Genomic DNA, 23,389 nt, shown 5'->3' with positions numbered 1-23,389 from the left:
CACCACTAAGCCGACGAATTAGCCCGCTCAGACACGATTGGGGCGCTGAATGGAGACCCTCGTGTATGAAAGTGTGCGTGTGTTCGCAGGACTTCAATTTGCGGCAAAGACTCGAGCGAATGATATGACATAGCAATTGGTAGGTACGTTTGAAGCTGACGTCTCAATCAACGGTCTAGAGTAAGTCTGCTGCCGCCTTACCAACATGGAAGTGGATAATTGCGTAAAAGCTACCTGAGCACTTTTAGCTGCGCATTAAAATGCTTATAGCTTAATCGTATAATTTGTTCCTGCATTATTTTGACTACTTTATAGACCACAAAGCCGTCTATCAGTGTGATTAATGCTTAGTTAAGCATCATCACTGACCTGGACGATTGACTTCTTGACAGTGATGTTCCATCCGTTGCCGCCCTGCTCAGGGCTCATGGTGAGGTTTGTTTGGCTGCTATTACAGCTATCATCCCAGGGGTCTGACGTATTGGACTTATTGTCGCCCTTCATCTTCTGACTCTCAATATCCTGCTTGGCGCGAGCGCGACCATAGTCGACGACGGTGGTGACTCCCAAGTCCTTGTTGCCGCGGTCGTGCATATCAAAGCCGTCCTCGCCGCCGGGGTGGCCACTTCCGGTTCTGTGCCACTGACGGGCCGAGGTGCCGTGCCCAGGCGCGGATGAGCCACCGAAGAAGGTCTTGAGAAGCGGGCGGAGAGTTGCCACTCCTGCAGCAGTAATACCGAGACCAGTCTCAATAGTGGACCACATGGCGATATCCGAAGTCGAGTAAAGGAAGTCATCGGTGTCGGTCAAAAAGTGTAGATACGGAAATCGTACGATAGTCGCACTCGAGGCACTGTAGGACCATTTGTTAATCGTTTGCATAAGCAGCCGAGGAAGGGGAATCGTCTTACATGACACCGGCAGCTAAAATTGCAGCAACCGAGATCTTGACCTTTCTATCCATCTGCAACGACCATACAAGGAAAATTGGCAGGATACTGTATGTCCAGTCGGTTGCACAGCTAATAGCAGAGTAACCATAAAAAGCATTGGCAACGACTGAGGGGTCCAGGCAAGTTCCTGAGGGAGGAGCGCTGGAATATCGGAGCCAAAACAAAGAGGTGGGACGGCATTGCAGGACGAAAAGCATAAAAAAGGCAAAACTATAAAGCTCAGTAATGCCAATGGCTGTCCAAATAACAATTTTGTGGGCCTTGGAGACACAGATCCGTAGCAAAAAGATGGCAATACTGGCTTTGATGGACATATTGCACAGGACGTAAAGAGGTTCGCAGGTCCACCACATCTATAACGTATTAGAGTTTTCTCTTCCTAGCTGCTGTCACATTGCTTACCTGCATAGCCTTGAGGCGGTTTTCCATAGAAAGGTTGCTATTATGCTGCCCCGTGCCATAAATAAAACCTTGTATTTCATAGGCGCAGAAGATGATGAAGAAGAGCTGCTGAGCATGAGCGGGGCATGGCCGAGGGAGAGAAGTCTAGGACCTACCTGGGCAAGAACAGCGAGCCAATCATCCATGGCGAATGCCTTGATCACCCGACCACGGCAGTATACTCGGAGCAGCGTAGCGATAGTAGACATGATCAAAAATATATACGTAACCGCAGCCACTTGGGGGCCTCGAGTATCGGAAGCCATGGTAAAAGCTAAACGTCCGGATCCCCGGTTGAAGCACAATGGATAAGGAAATAGAAAAAGGAGCGTCGGCTGTTACTCAATCATAATATGATAATCGAGCTGAGATGTCCCACCGCCAGCAAGTCTCGTTAAACTATGCAAGGGACATGCACACCACTATATATCTATGTATGACACCCAGCTCCTCCGAGTAAGTGCGACGTGCTCGTGAAGAGCTGAAGAGGAGCTCGGCTGATCGACATTGATTGAGAGCTTGGCCCGCAACTAAATCAGCGGCTTGGGCTGGACGGGGCACGGCGTCTTCTCGAACAATAGATGCGGAGCCAAGTGTCTGGATCGCCACTGCGTTTATAGCGTCACGGTGGCCATCGATGGAAGGCTAGGTTTCCAGCGTGGCGCTCTCGCAAGGTCGGAGATCTGGTACGTACGACAGAGAACCGGCCTCAGTGAGATCTTCAATCTTAACCATGCGGCCAATCACATACCATTCCACCCAGAAATTGAGGGCACTAGGGACAACAGTCTAGAAGCGGCGCGCCTTCAAGACATGACACGCGCAAACGGTGCGGGTAGAGCGGAAGATAAGTACTCGAGATTGTGGCCAAGTGCATCCATGACATGGTAGGGCAGACGAGACGAGTTCCTGGCTTCTGCGCATGGAAATGGATCTTCTGGTAGCTCGACAGACTTTGACAGCGCCGTTGTGGGGAGCCCGGCGATAGACCTCCTTTTACGGGCCGCCGGCGCCAAAAGAGGATCGTTGACGGGCAAGCACGTGGAAGTGGATCACCGTGTTCCTTGTTTAGGAAGAGCCCAGCTTGTGGGATACCTCGGAAGCTTAAAATTTGGATCTTTTATGCAGAAAGACTTGCAGTCTCTTGGCTTTGAGCTTAAGGTTCTCCGGAGCTGTCGGTCAGCTGGTAATCTCTGCCATGTTCAATGACCCTCTCAGTTTGGCTCACCTTTAGGACCATAATCCCGGCGTTGTTAGGTTTGAGTTGCGCCTCCAGGGACGTGACTGGAAAATTGCCCCTTGAGGTAGCCCGCTAGGGATGATTGTAGCTTGCACATCTGTGTTGCCGCTTCTCAAAGGGACTAAATCGATGCGGAATTTGACCCGCGATCCCATAGAAACGCTGGTGAGCACTTGTCAATTTCCAGTAAAGCTAGTTTAGCTTTCGACATGTTGATTCCGCGCGAGTGAGCGCAAAGGGGAGCTAAGGTCGTTCTTGGGGACGGTTCGTTACATTGGCGCCAGGCTATTTCTGATGACATCTGACCATTTTTGGAAGCTAAGAGTCATAGCATAGGAGTGGTAACGACATATGCCACTGCTCGAATCTTCCGACTGGCGATGATTATTAGTTAGATTAAAGCCCACATGGTCATGTCTTGCATACTACATACCTAGGTATATATATGCTAAATAGATGTGCATATTCGCACTATGAGGTGTAATTTGTAGATCACTAAAAGTTAATGACACCCACGGTCCAACGAAGGTCTCGAAGTGCTTGGTTGATTATAATGGAAATGCTTAGTTGATAATCCGTTTGAGTCACGTACATACACATCTGTGAATGATTTCCTGTGCCAGTCTGTTGGGGCGCTCAAGCATGAACACAGCAGCCATTCGTCTGCCAAGAAAAAGCGATATTAAAAACAAAGAAAGAAAGACAAGGAAGGCCCTGATAGAAACCATTATAAGTGACCAAACGACGCACGGTCAGGTTGCTTAATATAAACATTGCACGTGGTATTGTTCAGGAATTCATAAGACCCACGAAGTCAAACACAAGCTAACCACGGTAGTTCCTGGCCCTTTTCAAATGGAAAGGGGCCAAATTCATCAGCAAGAGGTCCTTTAGGGTACCTCCCTCCTGCGCCATCGCTGCAGCACCTTTAGCAACACAGATCCCCTAATCTACCTGCTTCCCAGCAGCGCGTTTGGAAGGTAGGTGGCTATTATCAAAGTCTGGCCATCGGAGCAAGTCGTCATTCTGCGCATGATTTCGTCCACTCAGGCAGCAAGGTCGGTATCTATAATGCTTGCGAGACTTCTTGAGCCGGCTCCAGCCATGAAAACTGCAGTGGCTTTGGGCGTACTGGACCTTGTGCCGTCAAAGTATGCATAAGGTGATCAAAAGAGAGAAGAAGAAGAAAAATTCCAACTCACCCTGAAAGTGTTGTCTCATAAGCTCTGAGTGCTACGCTGACACTATTACAGGCGTCTTGACCCCAAACACGGAAGCCTTAATGGTTATATTCTCACCTGAGCCGATGTGTGAAGGGGGAACTGAAGACGAGATGATCGAGAAAGCATTGAAAGTTGTCTGAGTTGATCTCTAGTCTACAAAAGAGAGGTGCTGAAGAGCGACTATATACCCAAGCAGGTGATCTGCGGTGGGTACTGACTACGTCAGTACGACATATATTGAGCGAAATTATGTAAATACTAGGTAGGCAGTTTCGGCTGTGTTGATCAGAACCGAGTCTGTCTGTGAGAATTGAGATGAGAATATCGAGCAAGGCAGTCTGAAAAGAGATGAGGGACTTGGAGGGCTTGCTAAGTATCGCAGCGAAGGTTCGGCGATCAACATGTCCGTCTATCTCTAACCTTGCAGCAGCTAGTGCAGCATCAATTATTGGGTAGCAGCCATCCGTCACGCCACCAGAACAGCCATCGTAGGATTCTTCGAGCTTGGTTCCTGGGTTGAAATGGATCAGACCTCGAATACTCAAATCTATGTAAATGCAAGCGTCAGGAGATTGCGGGTAGTTGATGTTGAGAGACCTACCGTTAGCAATTGCACCTTGTTTTTTGATTGAGCGGCTGGTCACTCGATGATCTCTTTTTTTATGAGTAAAAACCACGCTCAGTACTCAGAACAGCGCTCCAACATACCTATTGTTTGGGTGGCGCATGATGCCTTGGGGCCTGGAGCTCACTGCCTGATAATGCAGATAAGCTGATAAGAACCGATAACGAGTTCTGGAGCTGTACTATATACTATGTAGCTGGGAACTTCCTCCTTCCTTCTTCATCTCTATCCATAATACCACTACATTTACACACCCCCAATAACCCTTCGTCATGAGTATACCAAGCAAGTCAAGCCCAGATCCTAGACTTGGGCTTGACTTGACCAAGTAAGTCAAATAGGGGGTCCGGATTTAAGTTACTTGACTTATTCCCAGCACTGATAAGGTACAAACTTGACGTGTCATTCCGTGATCTGCAACGGGCGGGGATTGCGGATTCGGAGCGGGACAATTCCCGGGGATTCACACAGAGACCTGGCACCAGTTAAACCCTCAATTCTAGACTTTTTAGCTCCATTCATTAGAATGCTAAGCATAGATGAAAGTGCTTCACCATAGCTATCACGAAAAATAGACCCAAGCATTTCAATCAAGAAATTTCTGTTATTCGTTCTGGAGTTTCTATAATTACTAATTCGACTTTAAGATTCTCGAGCACAATTAATATCGCTTATTTTACTTACCTATGAGCCTTTGTTCGGATCATCTGCATCAAGGGTATACCCAATATGTATTCGATTCCACCGCTCATGCATGCGCTCCGGTTCCATAAAGTCTGAAAAAGCAACAAAACAAAGTCTGAGTAAAGTCACAATGCCTGCCACTGCTGCATGCTAAGAAGTGATGAATCCTATGAGGGAAAGCTTCTGTCTCTTTCCGCTTACAACAATGTCTTTCTCGGGGTTGTTTATTTTAGGTGTGTCCCTTCCAACCAACACTCTACGATGCTAAAACAGCAACACGAGTCGACCATCCATATAATGTTGTCTGGCGACTAGCTCAATATCGGGTGCTATAATCCCTCGCAATAATTTCAACTGAATATTCAGGTACACATCGATTTACTACATACAGCCTTCCATGGAATCCGAAGAACCCGCAGAAACGGCTGTAGTTAGCGTGGCCGTCTATAGTATAGTTGCTATTGAACTCCAGATTTGCCAAAGGCACTGATCATGGGAAGAGCTTGAAGTAGCTGATAGAGAAGGCGAAATATGAAGGTCTTATGGAATAATCTGAAAGTTGTGGAATTCGGAGGTGTGGCAGGTAGGCAGGGTTGCTTGTCTTGGTCCAACCGACATGTCTTTTGCATGCCCGTATTTTGCCCTTCACGGTTAGCAAATCCACTAAGAGTCATAACGTCAGCCGAGTGCTATACACGTCTTCAATTCGGTCATCTTCGCGTATACGGCGTGCTAATGTTTTACAAACAGGACTCGCCCAGACAATATCAAGCGCAGTGAACAGCCGGCAGCTCGATCGTACCGACACATGAAGCTGCAAAGAGTCAAAGGAGCCATATCCGCCCAGCGTACATCATATGCCAATATATTACACCGTCAATGGAACAAATGTCAGCGAAGTAATATGTGACAGCTGGCGCCCCACATAGATGATGCGCAATCAACCCCTACTTCACATCCGAAAATACAGAAGAATACCGGCCATAAGTCCTTGTCTCGATCTTCTCTCATAAGAAGCCTTTGGTAGGTCCAGCACGAAATAGTCACCCTGCCAGTGTTTGCCACATGTCCTTCCAAAGAATAATGATGAAGCTGTCGTGGCGACCGTGACCGGTGACTGATGACATCCCGATTGACCCGTAATTCTCCATATATAACCACATGCAGATACCCGCAGTACTGACGTGTCCCCAGGGTTGCATAAGATGATTTCCTGCTGACCGTCTATCCTCCTCTTCTGTCGTCCCACTTGAAAACTTTCACTTTCGCATTAGCATGCGAGACTGTATTTTCTGCGACTATCTACTATCACTGTACCCAGCCCAGTCTCAGTCTAATTCACAGACAGGACATTGTCGCCATGCTATGCCAACTCTGCGCAGAAGCCATCAAAGCTGGACCAAGTCGTCTTCCATACGAAAAAAATTATTTTCGTTGGAAGGGGACAAGCCTCAGAATTCATACGAGTCTTTCGAGTCTGCGAAGCTCGACCGAGATAGGATGTCTCCTGTGTCGAAGTTTCTGGGACTATTGTTGCGAAAAGAATCCGGGTTTGAGAGAGGCGACTGAACCAGTCAATTTCGCGAGGTTTGATTGGCAAATCGATTTAACCTATGGAGATGTAGATCTGATTTTTGAAGATTTTGATGGATACTTCGCGATTAGAATTGCCGAAAACCACCGCGGTGTGAGATTTCTTCTGTCGCCATCGTGTCTTGACGTCAGAGGCAACCCTATCGAGTATTCAGAGCCCGAAGTCTCAACACGTAGCAGCATAAGATTGTGGAAGTACTGGTACACAGCGTGCCAAAGACACCACGAGCGTTGTCGCAGCTTGAGCGCTGTGGGAGCATTTAAGCCCACCAGGCTTGTCGAAATTCGGCAAGACGATCCCGATTGTTGGAATTTGATCGATGAAACGTCGCGTATTGCGGGGCCATACGCAACTTTGAGCCATTGCTGGGGTTCATCTTCTCATGAGGTCCTGAAGAAGGAAAATATTGCGAATTTCAAACAAAGAGGCCAAAACTTGATCGCAAAACTTCCTCAGACTTTCATCGACGCGATCGAGGTCGCTAAGTCGCTGGGAATTTACTACATCTGGATCGACTGTCTCTGCATTGTACAGGATGACGATGATGATTGGAAGGAAGAATCAGCGAAGATGGGTCTGGTCTACGCTCGGGCGGCTTGCAATCTCGCTGCGAGCTGCTCTTCGGATAGTTCGGGCGGTTTCTTTCGGACGAGGGACTTGGCCTTGGTGCAACTCACGTAAGTCATCAGCATGTGTGGTAATCTCATTGAATTTCAACGTATCGGTCGACAATCTTGAAATTTACGGTCCAATTCCCAAAAAAGAAAGAAAGCTAACATGTTGGAACTAAAGATCTGTTGATTTCGGTTGCGATTTACGTGGTTTTTCAACATACCGGATTTCCAACGCCGCTTCATACGACAATGATGTGGCCAATGCACCATTAAATTCTCGTGCTTGGGTCACTCAAGAGCGCTATCTAGCACTGAGGCAATTGAGCTTCACTGCCCATCAGGTGTATTGGGAATGTCCTGAGCTTGTTGCCAACGAACAGTGTCCGGAAGGGCTACCGGATGAATTATGGAACAGCTCGAATACTCGCTCAGTACGGAAAAGAGGCATGGTACCAATGAGTGAAGCAAGTTTTCGAGATACATGGTCCAAGATTGTTGAGCATTATTCGTCGTGCGGCCTCACGAGGAAGACAGACAAACTTGTGGCGTTGTCAGGTTTGGCTACTCAGATTCAGCTTATACAAAGCCAACGCCCACAAAGCCCAGCGCTCAACATGTATGTTCATGGGCTATGGAGTGTCGATTTCCATCAACAGCTCTGCTGGACTCGTTACGGAGCCAAAAAAGAGCAATACGAAGCCCGAGCCGACCAAAACATAGTTCGAACTTCGCGGTTGAATGGTTCTATTGCGCCATCATGGTCCTGGGCCAGCCTTGATGGGAAAGTCGAATATGATCTCGCATATAATGATCTGGGGAGCCAATACCGATTATCCTGGATTCGAGTAGAGGACCCCGAGTTCAAAGAAGGCAAACCCCCGGCAATCAGCAAAGGATTGACACTTCGAGGTATTGCACTCTTTGGAACACTCAAGCCTCCGTACAAAGAGTATGTCGGCAGATTGACATTTTCTCATGCGCTGAGCACTCCGGACTTACATGAAAACCCATTCTGGCCTTCTATTAATCCACTGGAATCTATCCGGGTAGATGAGGTTTATTGGGACTTGCCGCAGTGGCCATCGGACCTTGACCCGTCCCAGGAGCTCTGCTTCTTGATGATATATATGGATCATCTGGCTGAAACAAACCATGGTCTCATACTACAGCAGATACCTTCGGCTGCAGAGCCAGTTGAATATGTCAAATTGGGTTCTTTCAAGCTTGAGGGCGCATGGGGTGGAGATCCGGGCGAGTTAATTAGACGGTCGGACTTCATGCAACACATAGCAGCCCGCCAACGTCGAGAGCAACCCATAGAAGCTGTCGACGATGATGCTTTGAGTGATTTAGAAAGCGATATGGAACTCGAATCCCATCCCAATACCGCGTCAAAAGAAAAGTTGTTCCAACGGGCTGAGAGAACCCTCTGGATCATGGACCTGGACCCACCGAGCATGAGAGATTTGGTACATACAGTCTGCATTAGATAACTTTAGTCATTATTGCAACGACTTCGAAACGAATAATTGTCACGGAAAGTCAAGAAAGAGATTGCTAATTTTTCCCGCTTTAAATTAAAGCATGTGGTAATAATTAGGATTATATTTATCACCTTTTAATTTTCCTTTTTCCTTTAGCATTAACTCAAATGCGAGTATCTCACTTATTTATCGTTAGAAAACATTTAAAAATCAGCTTTTATTAATAACAATGCGATGAAAGGCGATCGATTAGCGTATTTCGACGCAGAAGTAGCGAGTATAGTCAATAGTTCTTGGGGCATCCGCGGCGGATTGGGTCTGGCATCTTTTAAGAGTGTTGGCCAGGCGGTGGGCTTGGAGTTCTCAGATCTCGTGAATACGCTGTTAGCAAGCTTAGAATCTTTGCTGATAAAATGTATGGGACACATGATCAATACAGCCTGGACCTTCAATCAGTTACATAAAGCGAGGGAATGGGCACTATGATCGGCGTTGGCATAGAACACTAATTCTGCGATAATTAAGAACAATCAGGCAATGTGCACGCCGAGTTACGAACAATGATCTTCGCTTCGTGCGTTTGCACTTGATCTACTTTTTCACTAGCTGTTGCATATCTGAGATGCCCAGTCCGCATCAAGGCCCGCGAACGGCCGCACACTGGCACTCTTTATTCGGGCCTGCGACTTCCTAATTTTAGAATTAGATGTCTTGATGCGAGAGTGCACATGTGGCTTTTTCATCGACTGATTGCTGATTCTTGTCAAAGATTTGATATGTTTGAGTTTTTAATGTAATTATCAACCGTCGGGTCGCAAATCATATGTCACCAGCCTCGAGTTTAGCGCAACGGGGTAAAAACGAAGTCACTCTTTCTTATTAGGCAATCTCTTTTAGCTGATGTGGGGCCTGATATAAGACTGGATGATGTCGTGATTTAATCGGCCGTCAAATGCTTCATGAATTATTGTAGTAAAGCCCCCATTCGCGGATCAGGTCGTCTTTGCAGATCACCTGCTCGGGTATGCTCTTTATCAGCTCTTTTTTATAGGTTGGTAGAACCAATTCAAACACCAAAAGTATACGTACGGTCATGAAATCATTTCACATTCTATATTTCCATTACCGTAAAACGCCGTGGTCTGGAATATGCTATCACTAGAGATATACAACGAAAATGAAAGCTTAAATGGGGCGCTTCCCCACCCATGTATCCTTATACTTTTGACAGCCGTGGTATTTGATCAATTCCATCTGATATACCAACAAATATTATACCTAACATGGGTCTTTTCACAGCAGGGCTGAATCCTGAGCCATCATTGGGGGCTGCCACATGGCGTTATGTCATCCGAAACCTTACATCGGCTGCCTAATCCCAAGGTCTTGGCAGAGAGGGACAAGTGGCGGCGTTTATTCCATGTTGGTTACTGACGCACCAAACCATTGCACTAGCTGAACAAAATGTGAAGCTCCACACTAGGAACTAGCCTAATAGTGGTTATATGGTACGGCGCAATAGTTACAACCAACAGAAGTTACCATGATTGCCAATAATTCTGATAAAGTAGCCAGTGTCCTGCTCCCTCGATTTCTTTCTTTGCAAGTGTTTACCAGGCACGGCTGTCTGTCACACTCTTCCCGGAACTGGAAAACTGATTTGAAAATATATTTCAGTACCCAAAGATGGAAGCTCCAAACGACCTCGTCTGTGCCTCAAAGGAGGGGAGAGCCGAAGATGTGCAGGCGACCTTGAACCAACCTCGTGACCTATGGGACAGCCAACTGGGGAATAGTTTGAGCAAAGCCATATGCCGCCGCGACCCGGAAATCGTTAGTCTTTTGCTCTCCAGCGGCGCCAAGCTCGACGCCTCGTCATTTATTCACCTTGCCAGGATGGCTGATACTGGCCTGCTCGAGGTATTCCTAGCGTATGGCTGAGATCTCAACTCTAAGGAGTGTGGCGGTCCTCTCATTCGGCAAGTAGTCATGTGGCTGTTGTAAAAGAAATGTCAACTAATTTGGCAGTATATCTTATCAGCTTGGCCACCGATAAGCCAAATGTGCTGATTTGGTTGCTTTCCAAAGGGGCAGATCCGAACGCGACCAACGAACGCGGAGTCTCTGCGCTTGGCTCTACAGTCGTTGCGCCTCTGGTTCAAGATGGGGCAGCGATTGACACCCTGTTATCTCACGGGGCCAGGATGGAACCTGATATTCTTCATAGCTGTCTCCGACAAACAACAATGGGAGGCCTGGAGATGCTCAAGTGTTTGATGAGTAAGGGAGCAAACGCCAAAAACATTATCCATCACGAAACGACAGGCAACGGAACCCCTCTTCACTATGCAGCGTTCCTAGGAAAGGAAGACGCGGTACGCATCCTTCTAGATGCGGGTGCCGATCCTTCCATCGTCAACTATGATGATACGGGCGTTGGTGAGACGCCAGCCTCTCTTGTTAGAAGATATGGCCATATGCATATATATGAGATGTTGTTTGCGAGATCAAGCGTCCCTACAGACACAGAATAGTGGAGTTGTAGCCGAGAGCCAGTAGTTTTGTCAAAATGTAGGAATAAGTGGAGCGCTTCTCCACACATGTATATATCTTTGACCATCCAACCTCTGTTGGATGTGAACAACTCAACTAATACAACAACTATTACCCATACCTATCATATCTTTTCACAAGTTTGTCATAGGGAAAACAAGCTGTTTGCAAGCTCAGACTAGCGTCTTCAATGAGGCCGAAGGGATTTCTGCAATTCGTAAGGGAGATATTGACCGCGTTGATTCGAGCGCACCAGGATAGATCGTCAAGCTCATGTTATGGGAAGATGTTGATTTTCCATCAATGCTTGCCTAACTCTAGCTTGGAGCACGATATCCCGGTGCACATATTGTCTCGGCGTCCTTCTTTGCGTTGATCTCTGAATCAAAAAAGACCTTGCGGCAATTCAATCTCCAAATGGCCAGCGCAATAATTGCTTTGTGTCATACGGCAACATTGAGACGCAGTGGCGGCGAATGCTGCTCGCTTGTCTTTGGTGGGAAGTGAAAGGTCGTGTTCCGTGTATTCTGACACTAATTCTCAGTATTGAATTATTGTGTTGGGGCAAAGACATGAATGATGCACTGGTCCTAGCTTCTCTTTGGTAGGGGCTAGGTCCTGCTGCTGACAGATATTGAACCTGAGTCTAAAATTGTCATCCTCCGGGAACAATACTGCATGCTCGTCGATTTTGAAAATCCGAAGAGCATTCCCAGACGATTAGGTGGTATATCTCAACTATGAATGTGACTCCTAGTCGGGAGGTAAATTCTGAGCTTTCGAAGTATGCTTAAATTCTTTATTGTGACCACAAGAAATGCTATGAAGTAGGTGAACCGACCAACACAATGAGTTAAGGCAGCACCGAGTTCCGTTCAAGCCTCATCCCCTAACAGGCCCCTAATATGTTAGGCAGCTTTAGTCTTACTTTACTGCATGTCGATCGCAGAATACCACCATAATAAGAAGAATATGAAGCAAATAAGCAGGGGTAACTGCAGGAAACTTCTTAGCGCCGTCAGCTGGCTCTACCAAAAAGTGTCTTGGTACTTAACATATATCTCAGCCTCGCCTCAAAAGTGCTAAAATATTGCGTACACAAGAATATAATCCATTCTGGTAGCTTCGATTAATCACAAGGTTCCACATATTTCCTCACATCACTCCGTATTGCCACAATGGCCGGTCGATCCCCAATTATGCTCAGACATCATTCTGGAGAGAAGTGGGAGGAGACCAGATTGACCATCGAGCGTTTATACGAGCACTAGCTTCGGCCACTTTCTTCAGTAATACAGGTGATGCTGAATGAACTTTGATTTCAACCTACGTAAATATACCAATCAAATGCAGGTAACTGCTTGCCCCTGCCTTAACAATAATACAATGGTGAGGGAGGAGAAGGTGGAGGACATGAACTATTTTTCAGGCTGGAGCCTCGTCTCAACTCATGTAGTCCAACGCGAAAGTGCAATTTTCTCCAATTGATAAGCATGGGTATGTGCGCGAGGCGCCCACGAGGCTCGAAAGCTGAAGGGGCGACATGATTGGATAGACGAAAAGGCAGATATTTTCTCGATGGAGATGTTTGGGGGTGTGGTGGTCCGGCAGGTTGACGATACCGTATTGACCTCTGACAGCCCTGGCGTGTGCAGAGGAATGCTGGGCCGCGGGTCTTACCAGATTCAAATAGCCGCCATGCCGCATGATATTATGCGTCTGCGCCGTACAGGGACCTTGGCGCAGACGAATCAATCTTGCTAAGCGATCAAAAATACACTTTGTTACTTTGATCACCATTCAACCTGTTTCATCCTTATTTGATTATTGGTGGCATTCCCGGAATACCTCCACCCACCCAAGATCATGATCCACGGCCACTGTATGACATAAGAACTGTACACATCCAAACCCCGCATATAGTATCATCAAGCCCTCCTCGAGTCCAAAAGGAAGCCCCCGACCTATTGTTTTGCCTGTTTTATTGTCCAAAGGGCAGATTCATCTTTTCCCCTCCCTTGCAAACGCGATGGTTTGCTACGCTGCCTCAAACAATGTCATTGCTACCAACATAGGCTTTTACCCTTGTGGGACTCCAAATGACACAGTAACAGCCGTCCCCTGCTGTGTGGCGGCAGATACATGTCTCACAGGAGGTCTTTGTGGGTACACGCATTCTCAAAGTGCAGGCAGTGGGTATTACGCCGCAGGCTGTACTGACTCATCTTTTGGAACATACTGCTCCAAATTGTGTCGTAAGTACCACCTCCTAGTGATTGTCTATGGAAAGACTAATAGAGTTGCTTTCAGAGAACCACAAAGACGGCGATGCAGTCTACTTACCCGATGCCGACATTTGGGCTTGCTGTTCAGACAATGCGACTGGACCAGACTGCACGAATCCTAGCTTGGACCGTTTCAATCTAGCGGCACCCAAGGATTTGATAGCTTATTTCTCAGTGCCAGCGACCGGTTTCGTGCCTACGACTTCGACGTCAACTGCTAGTGCATTCACTTCGTCGATTTTAGCGAGTCAAAGTCCTACAGTTTCGAATGCAGATACCACTCCTAACGTCTTGTCATCGGGTGCTGCGGCAGGCATTGGGGTTGGGGTTGGAGCTGGAGTTATTATGATTTCAGTTGGACTGTGGATGCTATATCGACGGCGTAGGAGGACAGCGAGGGCGCCAGAAGTGGAACATACACATTTTGCCACGCAGGCCAATCCAGGCCACCAACAGCATGGGTACAACAAGCCAGAGCTTGGTTCCGAGTCAGATCACAGGATCGTAAAGCCCACAGCTTTAAGTGAAATGCCTCAAAGTAACGCCGCAGAGTTGAGTATATAGTTAATTTATGGTTCGAATATATAAAAGCATTTTTGATCTGACGGCACTAAAGGAAAGAAACGAACTATGCCATAGCATACCTTATAATTAAGTAATGATTTAAAGACGTATGTAGTTTATTACAGGGCATCCAGTCCAGGGTCATCCTGTATACTCCAGTCTGCCCCATGCCCAAAAGGCCTTTGCACAACCTCCAAGTGGCCATTGCGAGAAGCCACGAGCACGGTCGGATCGTTTGGTGGCAAAGTCAAAGCCCTTCCCACGCTAATAAAACATCTCGTGACCCTGTCTCCCACCGCGCTCAATAATCATGGATTTTTGCAGCATCTCTGTACGGTCTGCAGCAAATTATGGTATTCTAAACTCACGATGAAGAGAAGACTCCCTCGATTCGAGAACTTCAGTCGTTAGGGGCTCCTTTACATGACAGTATGCCATCATTGTGTTGATGACATGGGTTCGCCTTCGCAAGACCGCGTTCAGATTGTGGATCGAGTGCGCGATAAGTGCTGCCATCATCTTTTCCTGGACAGAAAGGATTTTTTTTAATTTCATTTCAGGGCTTCTGCGAGACCTCTTCCATGGAACTGCCGCTCAATATCTTCAACCGTGATACGACCAGTATCTGAAATAAAGAGTATAAATAAAGATGGTCTACATCTGCGAAAATAATGTGTGCAAACAGACTTAAACAACCCTTCCCGTTGTGTCACTCGAAGGGTGCCACACAACCCAGCCACACTGTGGCGCATCAAACCGCTTGCTTCTCGGTCCATTTCTGTCGCAGACGATCTTTTCTGCCTTGAGGAATTTGGCCTTGGTTGCATTGACTCGAGGCTGAGCGTCACGATACCTTTCTAAACATAGTCGACAACAATGGTTTTGGCCTTGATCGGACAATTATGCCGAAGACACCGTGAAACAGTACTACGCACCTCCGTCGTCATGAGAGACCGACCGGAGTTGCTTCAATGAACGATTATTACTATACAGTTACTGATAAGCACGGCATTAGGACGGATTAGCGTTATGGTTAAATGCAGTACTTAGCTTAAAGGGGAGAATTATGGTACGGAGTTCTGGCTGGGGTATTAATATTGTGTGGGCGTGTCTGGTTCGTTATCGGGCCGGGTACGTGAAGGGACACTGCCGAATTTCCAAGTCCACAAACGAGTCGCGCTTTTTGCCCATCTTCGTACAATAGCATGTATGCTCCGTGACAGGAGCCTTGCGAGTATCCCACGCCGTGGCTCGCCTCACAATCTAAATATACAATTCAGCATTAGCGGTGTGAAGCACATTCGGCCCCGACGGTCACACATGCGTGACAAACCTTAAGACAAGGTTCAAGTATGAACATGTATACGAGCCATTCCTGGTTTACACCACCGTCTACCTCCACCTCAACTGCTGAGCAGTGGTTGCTGTTACTGGCTGATACTTCCTGGTCCCACGTTATAGCAATCCTGGCTATACGATCGTTGGTCGTCGACTACCACGGTCCACACCGATGAAGAATGGCCATTGAATGTCTTTATGTAGTCATCCGATTTGGAGTTCCAGAGCCAGCCATCTTCTAGTCTAACGTAAGTGGCAACCTGCAGGTAGTGTATTGGGTGACACAGGGTTGTCTTATGGTGGGGGACGGGACATCTGGCTGAGACTTTTTGTGCAACCTGGACGTGAGTTTGACGTGGAGAATTCTTGATCTTGTCATCCATAATTAGAAGGACTCTAAAATTGTAGCAATTAGTAAGAGCCAGATCCTGAGCTTTTATATTAAATTGTCCCTTGTCCACTTCTTGATGCTTGATCTATTGTATAGCCCGCAATATTCACTTAAGCAGACTGCCACCAAAATACATTGCTGGCAGGATCGCAGGTTTTTTTTTCGTTGCCCAAGAATGCCCACCACTAGTCAGCCGGGCTCTATGCAAAGCCTGAATACTCAGGATACATCCGATATACCTGAGGAGGTAATTACATTATCTCGCGAAGCAACTTTTCGTCGGCAGCCCATGGCGGAAGAAGAAGTTCAGCCACGCCCTTCTCAATTGTTGAATGACAATGAAGATCTCGAATCAGTCACGCAAGTCGTTCAAGACGAACGTCGGCATGAGGTTTCAGAACATTCCTCTGTGTCTGAACAATCATCTGGACTTCCGACTTCCAATGAGACACCAGGAATGGATGTTGGCGCAGAAGTCGAGACTCAACACGAACTCAATGGGTCTTCACGTTTGTCCTGGAAAGAATCACTTGGGACATCCGGATTGTTCTTTATCCTTGGAGGACATGGGGGGACTGTCGCCATACTAATATTCCTGACTTTCATCTGGTTCGGGCACGGCCAAGCGAGCGAGGGTGTCAGTGCGACACACACCTGGCGGCGTTTGGCGCTGAATGGATGGATCCCACAAGCCGTGACGCTTTGCGCTCTTGCTCTGCGAGTCACCATCTCTCAACAATCGGCTGTATGCACTGCCATGATCGCTGCACTAGTCCTGGAGCGACGGTCTACCAAAAAGTCCCACGCAGCGTACTTTTCGGTGGCGAGGGGTTTCAACGACGGGCCAATGAAATTACTGAGAATGATGTTGGTGCCCCTAAACTCTCAATATCTTCAGCATGCGGAGTTCTGGCTGTTGTTGGTTCTCACGACCGTCACGATTGGCCTCCAGTTCACCTCGACCATCCTACTGTCTGATCTTCACAACTTTGTGATGGTGGGGGACCTCGAAAGTGTGCAAGTTCCAAGCCTGGTTCGATTCGAACGTGGTGACTTCATAATTCGAAACGTCCCAGGCCAGTACCAAAATTCTGCTCCTGTCTATATGGCGCTTGGAGAAGAACAGCACAGCTCTGATACCACCCCGTCTTCACATGGCTTGAGCGATACTGGCGTCATAAAAAGAGGTTTCCTCCCATTTCCCGAAAGCAGCAATCGCACGTCAGTGAGATATTTCGAGGGAAACGCAATGATCATGAGCTCTAGAGTTGCATGTATGCGCCCTAACATCAGCTCTAAAATTAGTTACTATGATGACCAATCGCCATATGTCGCAGTAACGGGGCTACTGCGATACGCCTTGAGCCTGAGTGAGGCGCACGCAAGCGATACGCCGCCTTGCAGCAACACCAACTGCCAGGAAACTTATTTTCAGTGCAACCTGCCGTATACCTACGACCGTGGTAATTGGGAAACTGTACCGTGCATCCTAGATCCTGTCGGTGGGGCTTTTCGAAACCTCAGCATGGAGAGAACTTGGTCCTCGTCGGATGAGCCTTGGATCGTGAATTCTAGCATACATCTAGTCTTTGCCACGAATATGACTTCACCGCAAGTGGCACAACTCTTTTCCGACGATCATCACGGAGCTATCATACCCTATCAAGAGTGGAACAACTATGAATTTATGCCTGGAGTCTTAGTGAACTCGACTCTATGCTTTTCTGCATTCAACATGGAGCGAAAGTCCGTGCGGATGAGCTCATCAGGACCCCTGGAGGAGCCCGTCATAGACTGGTTACCAACATCACTCGAATACAATGCAAGTCAAGTGAGAACCTACATGGGGGTCGACAGGCCCAGAAAGAGTCATGAGGACAGGGGCATTTTAGCAATGTCAATAAATGGCCCGCCCGATGATGGCCCTCCAGAAAGTCTCGCACATCGAGTGGTTCAGTTCCTGGACAGCAATCTTACCATTTCGGACCTTACATCCGCAGTTCAGGAGGTCCTGGTCACTTCCGACATGTCGTATGGATGGTTAGCAAATACAACAGTGCTAACGTGCGACGATTGTCAAGGTTTTGGCCAAATGATACACCCATTGAACGGAATGTTGTTCACCGAAATCATTAATACTACCAATCGTGCCGCCGATGCCATACAGAGTCATCTCACTGTTGTTGCTATGTCAGTGTACGAGACCTATCTCAACACCCTAGAGGAGACCCAAGAGGCACTTGTATCTACAACTCGCACCGTCCTAGCCCCCGGCCTATGCTCAGCAAATAGTTGTGCTGGGTTCGTATCAGTCGCAACTTTGGTGGTTGTGCAAATGATCTGCGTGATGACAATTACAACGATCTTTGTTAGGAACGCACGCCACTCATTTTATAACAACATCTGGCATACAATCTCGCAACTGGCCAATCCAGAGCTTCGGGACATTTTGGAGAAGACTACTAACTCAGGCGATAAGGCCATTAAGAAACTTATTCAGAAGGATGACTATCGGGTCAGACTGGTGAAAACACCCCAGACAGGAGAAATTGGAATTGTTAGGATACCAGCTAGTTCGGCAACTTCATCGGCTTTAGAGAAGCCACCTACTACGGGATTCAGCGCGATGAAAAAGATCACAAGAAATAGATAAGGCGAAAGAGCTATTTATTTGTCGTACTGATGTAGTCAGTACCCACCGCTGATCACCTGCGTAGGTATAGAGTTCGCTCTTCAGCACCTCTCTTTTGTAGTCTAGAGATCAACTCAGACATCTTTCAATGCTTCCTCGATCATCTCGTCTTCAGGTCCTCGTATGTAATATACCAATCTGCTTTTACAAAAAGTATCGGAAATATGAAAAGTTTTGTAGTTGTTAATTCTCTGATTCCCAGTGTTCGATATAGCATTGTTTTGGCGCGCTCCGTGACTGACTGTGCCGCCAGCAATGGAGACGTCATTAGCTACAGCCATCTTCGGGCATAAGGAATGGTGCGGAAGAAGGGAAGCGCTTCACAATGGTGACTTGATTGATAACTCGGACGGGTGCAAGAAATTATCGTACAACACTTTGATGCCTGTTTAACTCTCAGAATTCGAATTGCTGCACAAGATCTACTAGTCCCTTGTCTTGGAAGATCTAACGCGGCCGAACGAAGCTCAAAATTAAGTAAGAAAGAGAAGAATTATGAATTAGAAAAAGGCAAAACATACAACACCGAGGATTCCCCGGACGCCACCGACCTGAGTACTGATTCGGCGGTCATAGGACATGTCTACCCGGCGAAGGTGGACCGTTCTGGCTATATCCTGGAAAACGGTAAGCTGCAGCTCCCTCACATTAATATTGGCATCAGGGACATATTGCTTAGCTCTCATATGTCACAGTTCGAGAAGAAAGTATATTTTCAAATGAGTCTGAGCTGATATACAACCAAAACCTGAATTCTGCTGGTCTAAAGGGCAGTAAAGCGATTATAAAGTGGAATTTTTTAAAGAAGAGAAAATGGCCTTGAAAAAAAGTTTCAATGACAAGGTTGACCAGAGATGTCCCACCTTTGAAGCTGATTGGGAAGAATCTGATAGAAATTTACCCAGATCCGTGAACAGTATGGTAAGGCAATCTGGCAACCAGATTCTGCAATTTTGTTTCCCTTCGCCCTTCCATGGCACCAATTACTCTGCCAGCGCCGCACGCGCGGACGAATTGTTGGAGCGCTTCCGAAGTCTAGCTGGTTTCAAGAAGATGATGATCCAATTGTGGTAGTAGAAGAACGTATAGCCGCAGAAGCAGCTTATGGATCGGCTGCATAAGCACACCTTGCACCATCGTTTGCGAGTGCGCGAGGTCCGCTAGATATCTTCTTGGCAGTTCCTGGAGTTATGGGTACTGAGTATATTTCCCCAAGAAAACTGTCTGAGCCGTACAGTACGTTGGACCTCCCACCAAAGGTTGCACCGAATCGAGTTTGTTTGAGTGATTCAAAGGTTTGCCTTGATTCCCAGGTATGGTTTGTTCGACTCCACCGAACAACTTTACCCTCCAAGTATGTAACCGAGTACAAGTAGTCTCCACCGCTGGGGAGGTATGACCAATCTGCCACTTCTTTTTGAGACCCTATCGTCGAATTACCGCTTTGTAAGACTTGTCCAAACGTGGTAGAGCTCGGGTTCACATCGACCTTGGACCAGTGGACACCAGACGCAGAGACCCAGAAAGTTCCATTTGTGTCAACATCACCCATATTATAATAGCCCGTCGGTGGGAGAACAGTAGAGAGAAGTGAATGGTTGCCGTTGCTTGCAATCTGAATGACGCGAAACGACGTGTGCTTGTCGTTCAAATCCACTACGCCGTACATGAAGTTATCCAGAGGATTGTAGCCTAAAGCGTTGATCGAGCCCCCTGGGCCAACAGCTGTTGAGATGGTGGTCTGGACCCCGGTTGTTAGGTTCAAGCGATGCAAGGTTCGGTTTTGAATTAGATAGCCACCAGCATCACAACTGAATGTTGGAAATGGTGTATCTGTGATCACAACTGTTCCAGGAATAGTCCCAGATTGGGTTATAGTTGACGTGCCGGCAGCGGAGCCAGTTATCGTGGTAGTGATAGTGGAAGCAACTTCGGTGACGATCACAGATCCGGGAGTTGTGCCACTCTGTGAAATGGTTAATGTGCCGGCTGACTGACCAATTATAGTCGAAGTAATTGTAATCGAAGCAACTTCAGTGACGATGACAGTCCCCGGCATTGTACCACTTTGAAAGATGGTTAACTTGCCGGCTGATTGACCAGTTACAGTCGAAGTGACTGTAGCTGCTGGGGCGGTGACGATTATCACTCCGGGGATTGTGCCACTTTGTGGTATAACAGATGTACCGGCTAAAGGGCCAATTTGAGTGGAAATAGATGTGGCAGCTGGAAGAGTAATAACAACGGTGCCTGGTATGGTGCCACTCTGTGGAATAGTTGATATGCCGGCTGAAGGACCAATCTCTGTAAACGTAGCGGTCGAAAAAGCCTCGGTTACGATAATCATACCGGGAATCGTGCTGCTTTGGGAAACAGTAGAAGTGCCAGGAGTCGAACCTAGAACCATAATTGTGCGAGTCGAAGCAATTTCAGTAACGATAACAGATTCAGGAGTTGTGCCACTCTGTGAAATGGTTGACGTGCCAATCACACTCGAAGTGATCGCAGCTGGATTAGTAGTATTAATAGTGCCAGATATAATGCCGCTCTGTGGAATAGTCGAGGTACCCGGCGAATTACCGATCACGGTCGATATCACTGTCGAAGCAACTTCAGTAACAGATATACCGACTGAAGGACCAGCCTCCAAAGACGTAATGGTCGAGCCGATGATAGTAACAATAATAGTTCCGGGGGTAGTGCCAGACTGAGAGATGGTCGACATGCCAGCTGAAGAGCCGATTTCAGTCGACATGACTGTGACAGCCAAATCAGTTACCATGACCGTACCAAGGATTGTCCCGCTTGCCGATATTGTGGACGTGCCAATGACAGTCGTTGTGAGTGTGGCTGGGAACAAGTCAGTGGTAATGATCGTCCCAGGTACCGTTCCATTAGCCGGGATTGTAGATGTGGTTAAAGTCTCTGTCCTACCAGGAGTTGTAGTGATCACGACGATTGGTGGACCTGTTGCTGCTGTCAAGGTAGCTGTACCCGGCGTGGGCCCGAGCACAAAAGTCGTCTTGAGAGTATTGGTGATGATGACGGTCTCCCCACTTGTCTCCGTAGCTGTAGTTGTGCCAGTCGTCGACTCAGAGACAGTCGTTACTGACCTAAAGGCACTGGTGATAATTATGGTCGGGGGATTACTGCCATTTGCTGGAACCGTCGAGGTACCTGGAAATTGACCGAGTGTGACTTTCGTGACTGGAATCAAAGTTATAATAACAGTGTTGGGATTCGTCCCTGTGCCGCTTTTGGTCAATGTTCCCTGGGACGATCCAGTCGTGAACTCGGTGAATATGGTAGACGTGAGTGTGCTTGCAGGAGTCGAAGTTACTATAATAATTGGTTGACCCGTGGACGGTGTAATCATCGTCGTGCTTGGAGTTTCTCTAATAGAACTTGCAATTGGGACTTCGGTGATAATCACAGTATCAGGGATAGTCCCTGTGCCGGCAAGCCCTGTTGTCGTTTCAGTGATCGGTTGACTGGGGACCAGCGTAATTATTGGATTAGAGCTATTAGTATGAGTGGTAAAAGTTCCAGGAGTAGATTCCTGAAAGACCAATCAGTGGGCTGAGTGCAGAACATATATCCAATACTTACAGATGTGGTATTAGTGATAGTATTTGCGGGTGCAGATGTAATCACAACCACTGGCGGACCCGTAGCAAGCATGCCCGTGCCTGGAGTTGGCTGTGTGGAAAAGCTTGATCCAGGGACCTCGGTGCTGATCACCGTATTGCCATTTATCTCAGTACCTGATACCGTAGTGGATATCGAATCAGTGGTTGTTTGCGTGATGGGCTGCCCAGGAACAAGTGTAATAATGATCGTGCCAGCAAAGGTCCCACTAGCGGGAATTGTGGAAGTACCAGCCACAGTACCTATGTAACTATCAGAAAATTGTCCTTTTATTCAATAAAAGGCATAAAAGCGCTGGCAGGTTGCATTACCGAACGTGGTTAAAGTTTCGAGAACGGGTTCCAGCCTGAGGAAAGTCACAATTGTCTCTGCGCCTCCTAATGAAGCCGGCTAATTTAATGAATGTTAGTATGATATTACATACTCGGGTGTTGATACGAACCGGAATTGTTGTGAGACCTGTTGTCGTGCCGGTCTGGGTAATGGTGACTGGCTGGGGAGTCGAGACAAAGGTAATAACGGTCGCAGTACCGCCAGGAGAAGATGAGGAAATCGGAGTCAGCCCCGTTGAAACGCCAAAAGAGGTAAGCGCAGGAGCGTCAGGAACAAGTGTGATGATAACGGTGCCAGGAACAGATCCACTCGCAGGAATGGTGAATGTACCAGGAGCAGAACCTATATCAATCTTAGCAAATGATGAACTCGGCTGACAGAGCATAGGAAAAGAGCCGACAGGTTGTCTTACCAAACGTGGTCTTAGTAGTAGTACTCGCCGTTGCTGAAGGCGTTACAAAAGTGATAATAGTAGGGGTGCCGCCACTTGAGGCGGGCTGCAATGTTGTAAGGCCTGTCGTGTCAGTAGTCACAGTCTCAAAGACGGGCTCCAATTTGAAGTAAAACACAACTGTCTGTGCCCCTCCCGGTGAAGCCGGCTAGCGTTTGATAGAAATCAGCATTGTTTAATTAATGGATAGGTAGTGAATTAAAATGATACTTGGGTGCTATACGTACCGGAATCGTAGTAAGACCTGTTCTTGTTCCTATACTGGTGATAGTAATA

At 47.3% G+C, this 23,389-nt stretch overlaps 5 protein-coding genes across 5 annotated transcripts in view; 3 read left to right on the top strand and 2 right to left on the bottom strand.

Annotated features, from left to right (window-relative positions):
• Positions 1-351: 351 nt before the first annotated feature.
• Positions 352-1,660, bottom strand: PFICI_00282 (uncharacterized protein; the record flags this gene model as incomplete). Its single annotated transcript, XM_007828863.1, has 4 exons — positions 352-853; positions 912-1,306; positions 1,356-1,460; positions 1,511-1,660. The coding sequence occupies 4 exons, from the start codon at positions 1,658-1,660 to the stop codon at positions 352-354; spliced, it is 1,152 nt and encodes a 383-aa protein (XP_007827054.1).
• Positions 1,661-6,526: 4,866 nt separating this feature from the next.
• Positions 6,527-8,867, top strand: PFICI_00281 (uncharacterized protein; the record flags this gene model as incomplete). The annotated part of the gene is made up of 2 exons (XM_007828862.1): positions 6,527-7,437; positions 7,553-8,867. The coding sequence occupies 2 exons, from the start codon at positions 6,527-6,529 to the stop codon at positions 8,865-8,867; spliced, it is 2,226 nt and encodes a 741-aa protein (XP_007827053.1).
• Positions 8,868-10,544: 1,677 nt separating this feature from the next.
• On the top strand, positions 10,545-11,392 carry PFICI_00280 (uncharacterized protein; the record flags this gene model as incomplete). Its single annotated transcript, XM_007828861.1, has 2 exons — positions 10,545-10,789; positions 10,900-11,392. 2 exons carry the CDS (start codon positions 10,545-10,547, stop codon positions 11,390-11,392), a joined length of 738 nt encoding a protein of 245 aa, XP_007827052.1.
• A 4,772-nt stretch (positions 11,393-16,164) lies between these two features.
• Positions 16,165-18,642, top strand: PFICI_00279 (uncharacterized protein; the record flags this gene model as incomplete). Its single annotated transcript, XM_007828860.1, has 1 exon — positions 16,165-18,642. One exon carries the CDS (start codon positions 16,165-16,167, stop codon positions 18,640-18,642), a length of 2,478 nt encoding a protein of 825 aa, XP_007827051.1.
• Positions 18,643-19,783: 1,141 nt separating this feature from the next.
• Positions 19,784-23,389, bottom strand: part of PFICI_00278 (uncharacterized protein) — a gene marked incomplete at both ends in the record, with an annotated part of 5,043 nt that continues 1,437 nt past the window's right edge. Inside the window, 6 exons of the mRNA XM_007828859.1 lie at positions 19,784-22,240; positions 22,291-22,571; positions 22,641-22,719; positions 22,772-23,004; positions 23,075-23,176; positions 23,341-23,369. Of these exons, the coding sequence (XP_007827050.1) occupies positions 19,784-22,240; positions 22,291-22,571; positions 22,641-22,719; positions 22,772-23,004; positions 23,075-23,176; positions 23,341-23,369 (3,181 nt within the window). The remainder of the gene's footprint in view (positions 22,241-22,290; positions 22,572-22,640; positions 22,720-22,771; positions 23,005-23,074; positions 23,177-23,340; positions 23,370-23,389) is intronic.

Source organism: Pestalotiopsis fici (assembly GCF_000516985.1).
Source record: "Pestalotiopsis fici W106-1 unplaced genomic scaffold PFICI_Scf_1, whole genome shotgun sequence".
Taxonomy (NCBI): Eukaryota; Fungi; Ascomycota; class Sordariomycetes; order Amphisphaeriales; family Sporocadaceae; genus Pestalotiopsis; species Pestalotiopsis fici.
Note: the sequence above shows the minus strand (reverse complement) of the source record. Positions and strands in the feature narration are given on the sequence as shown.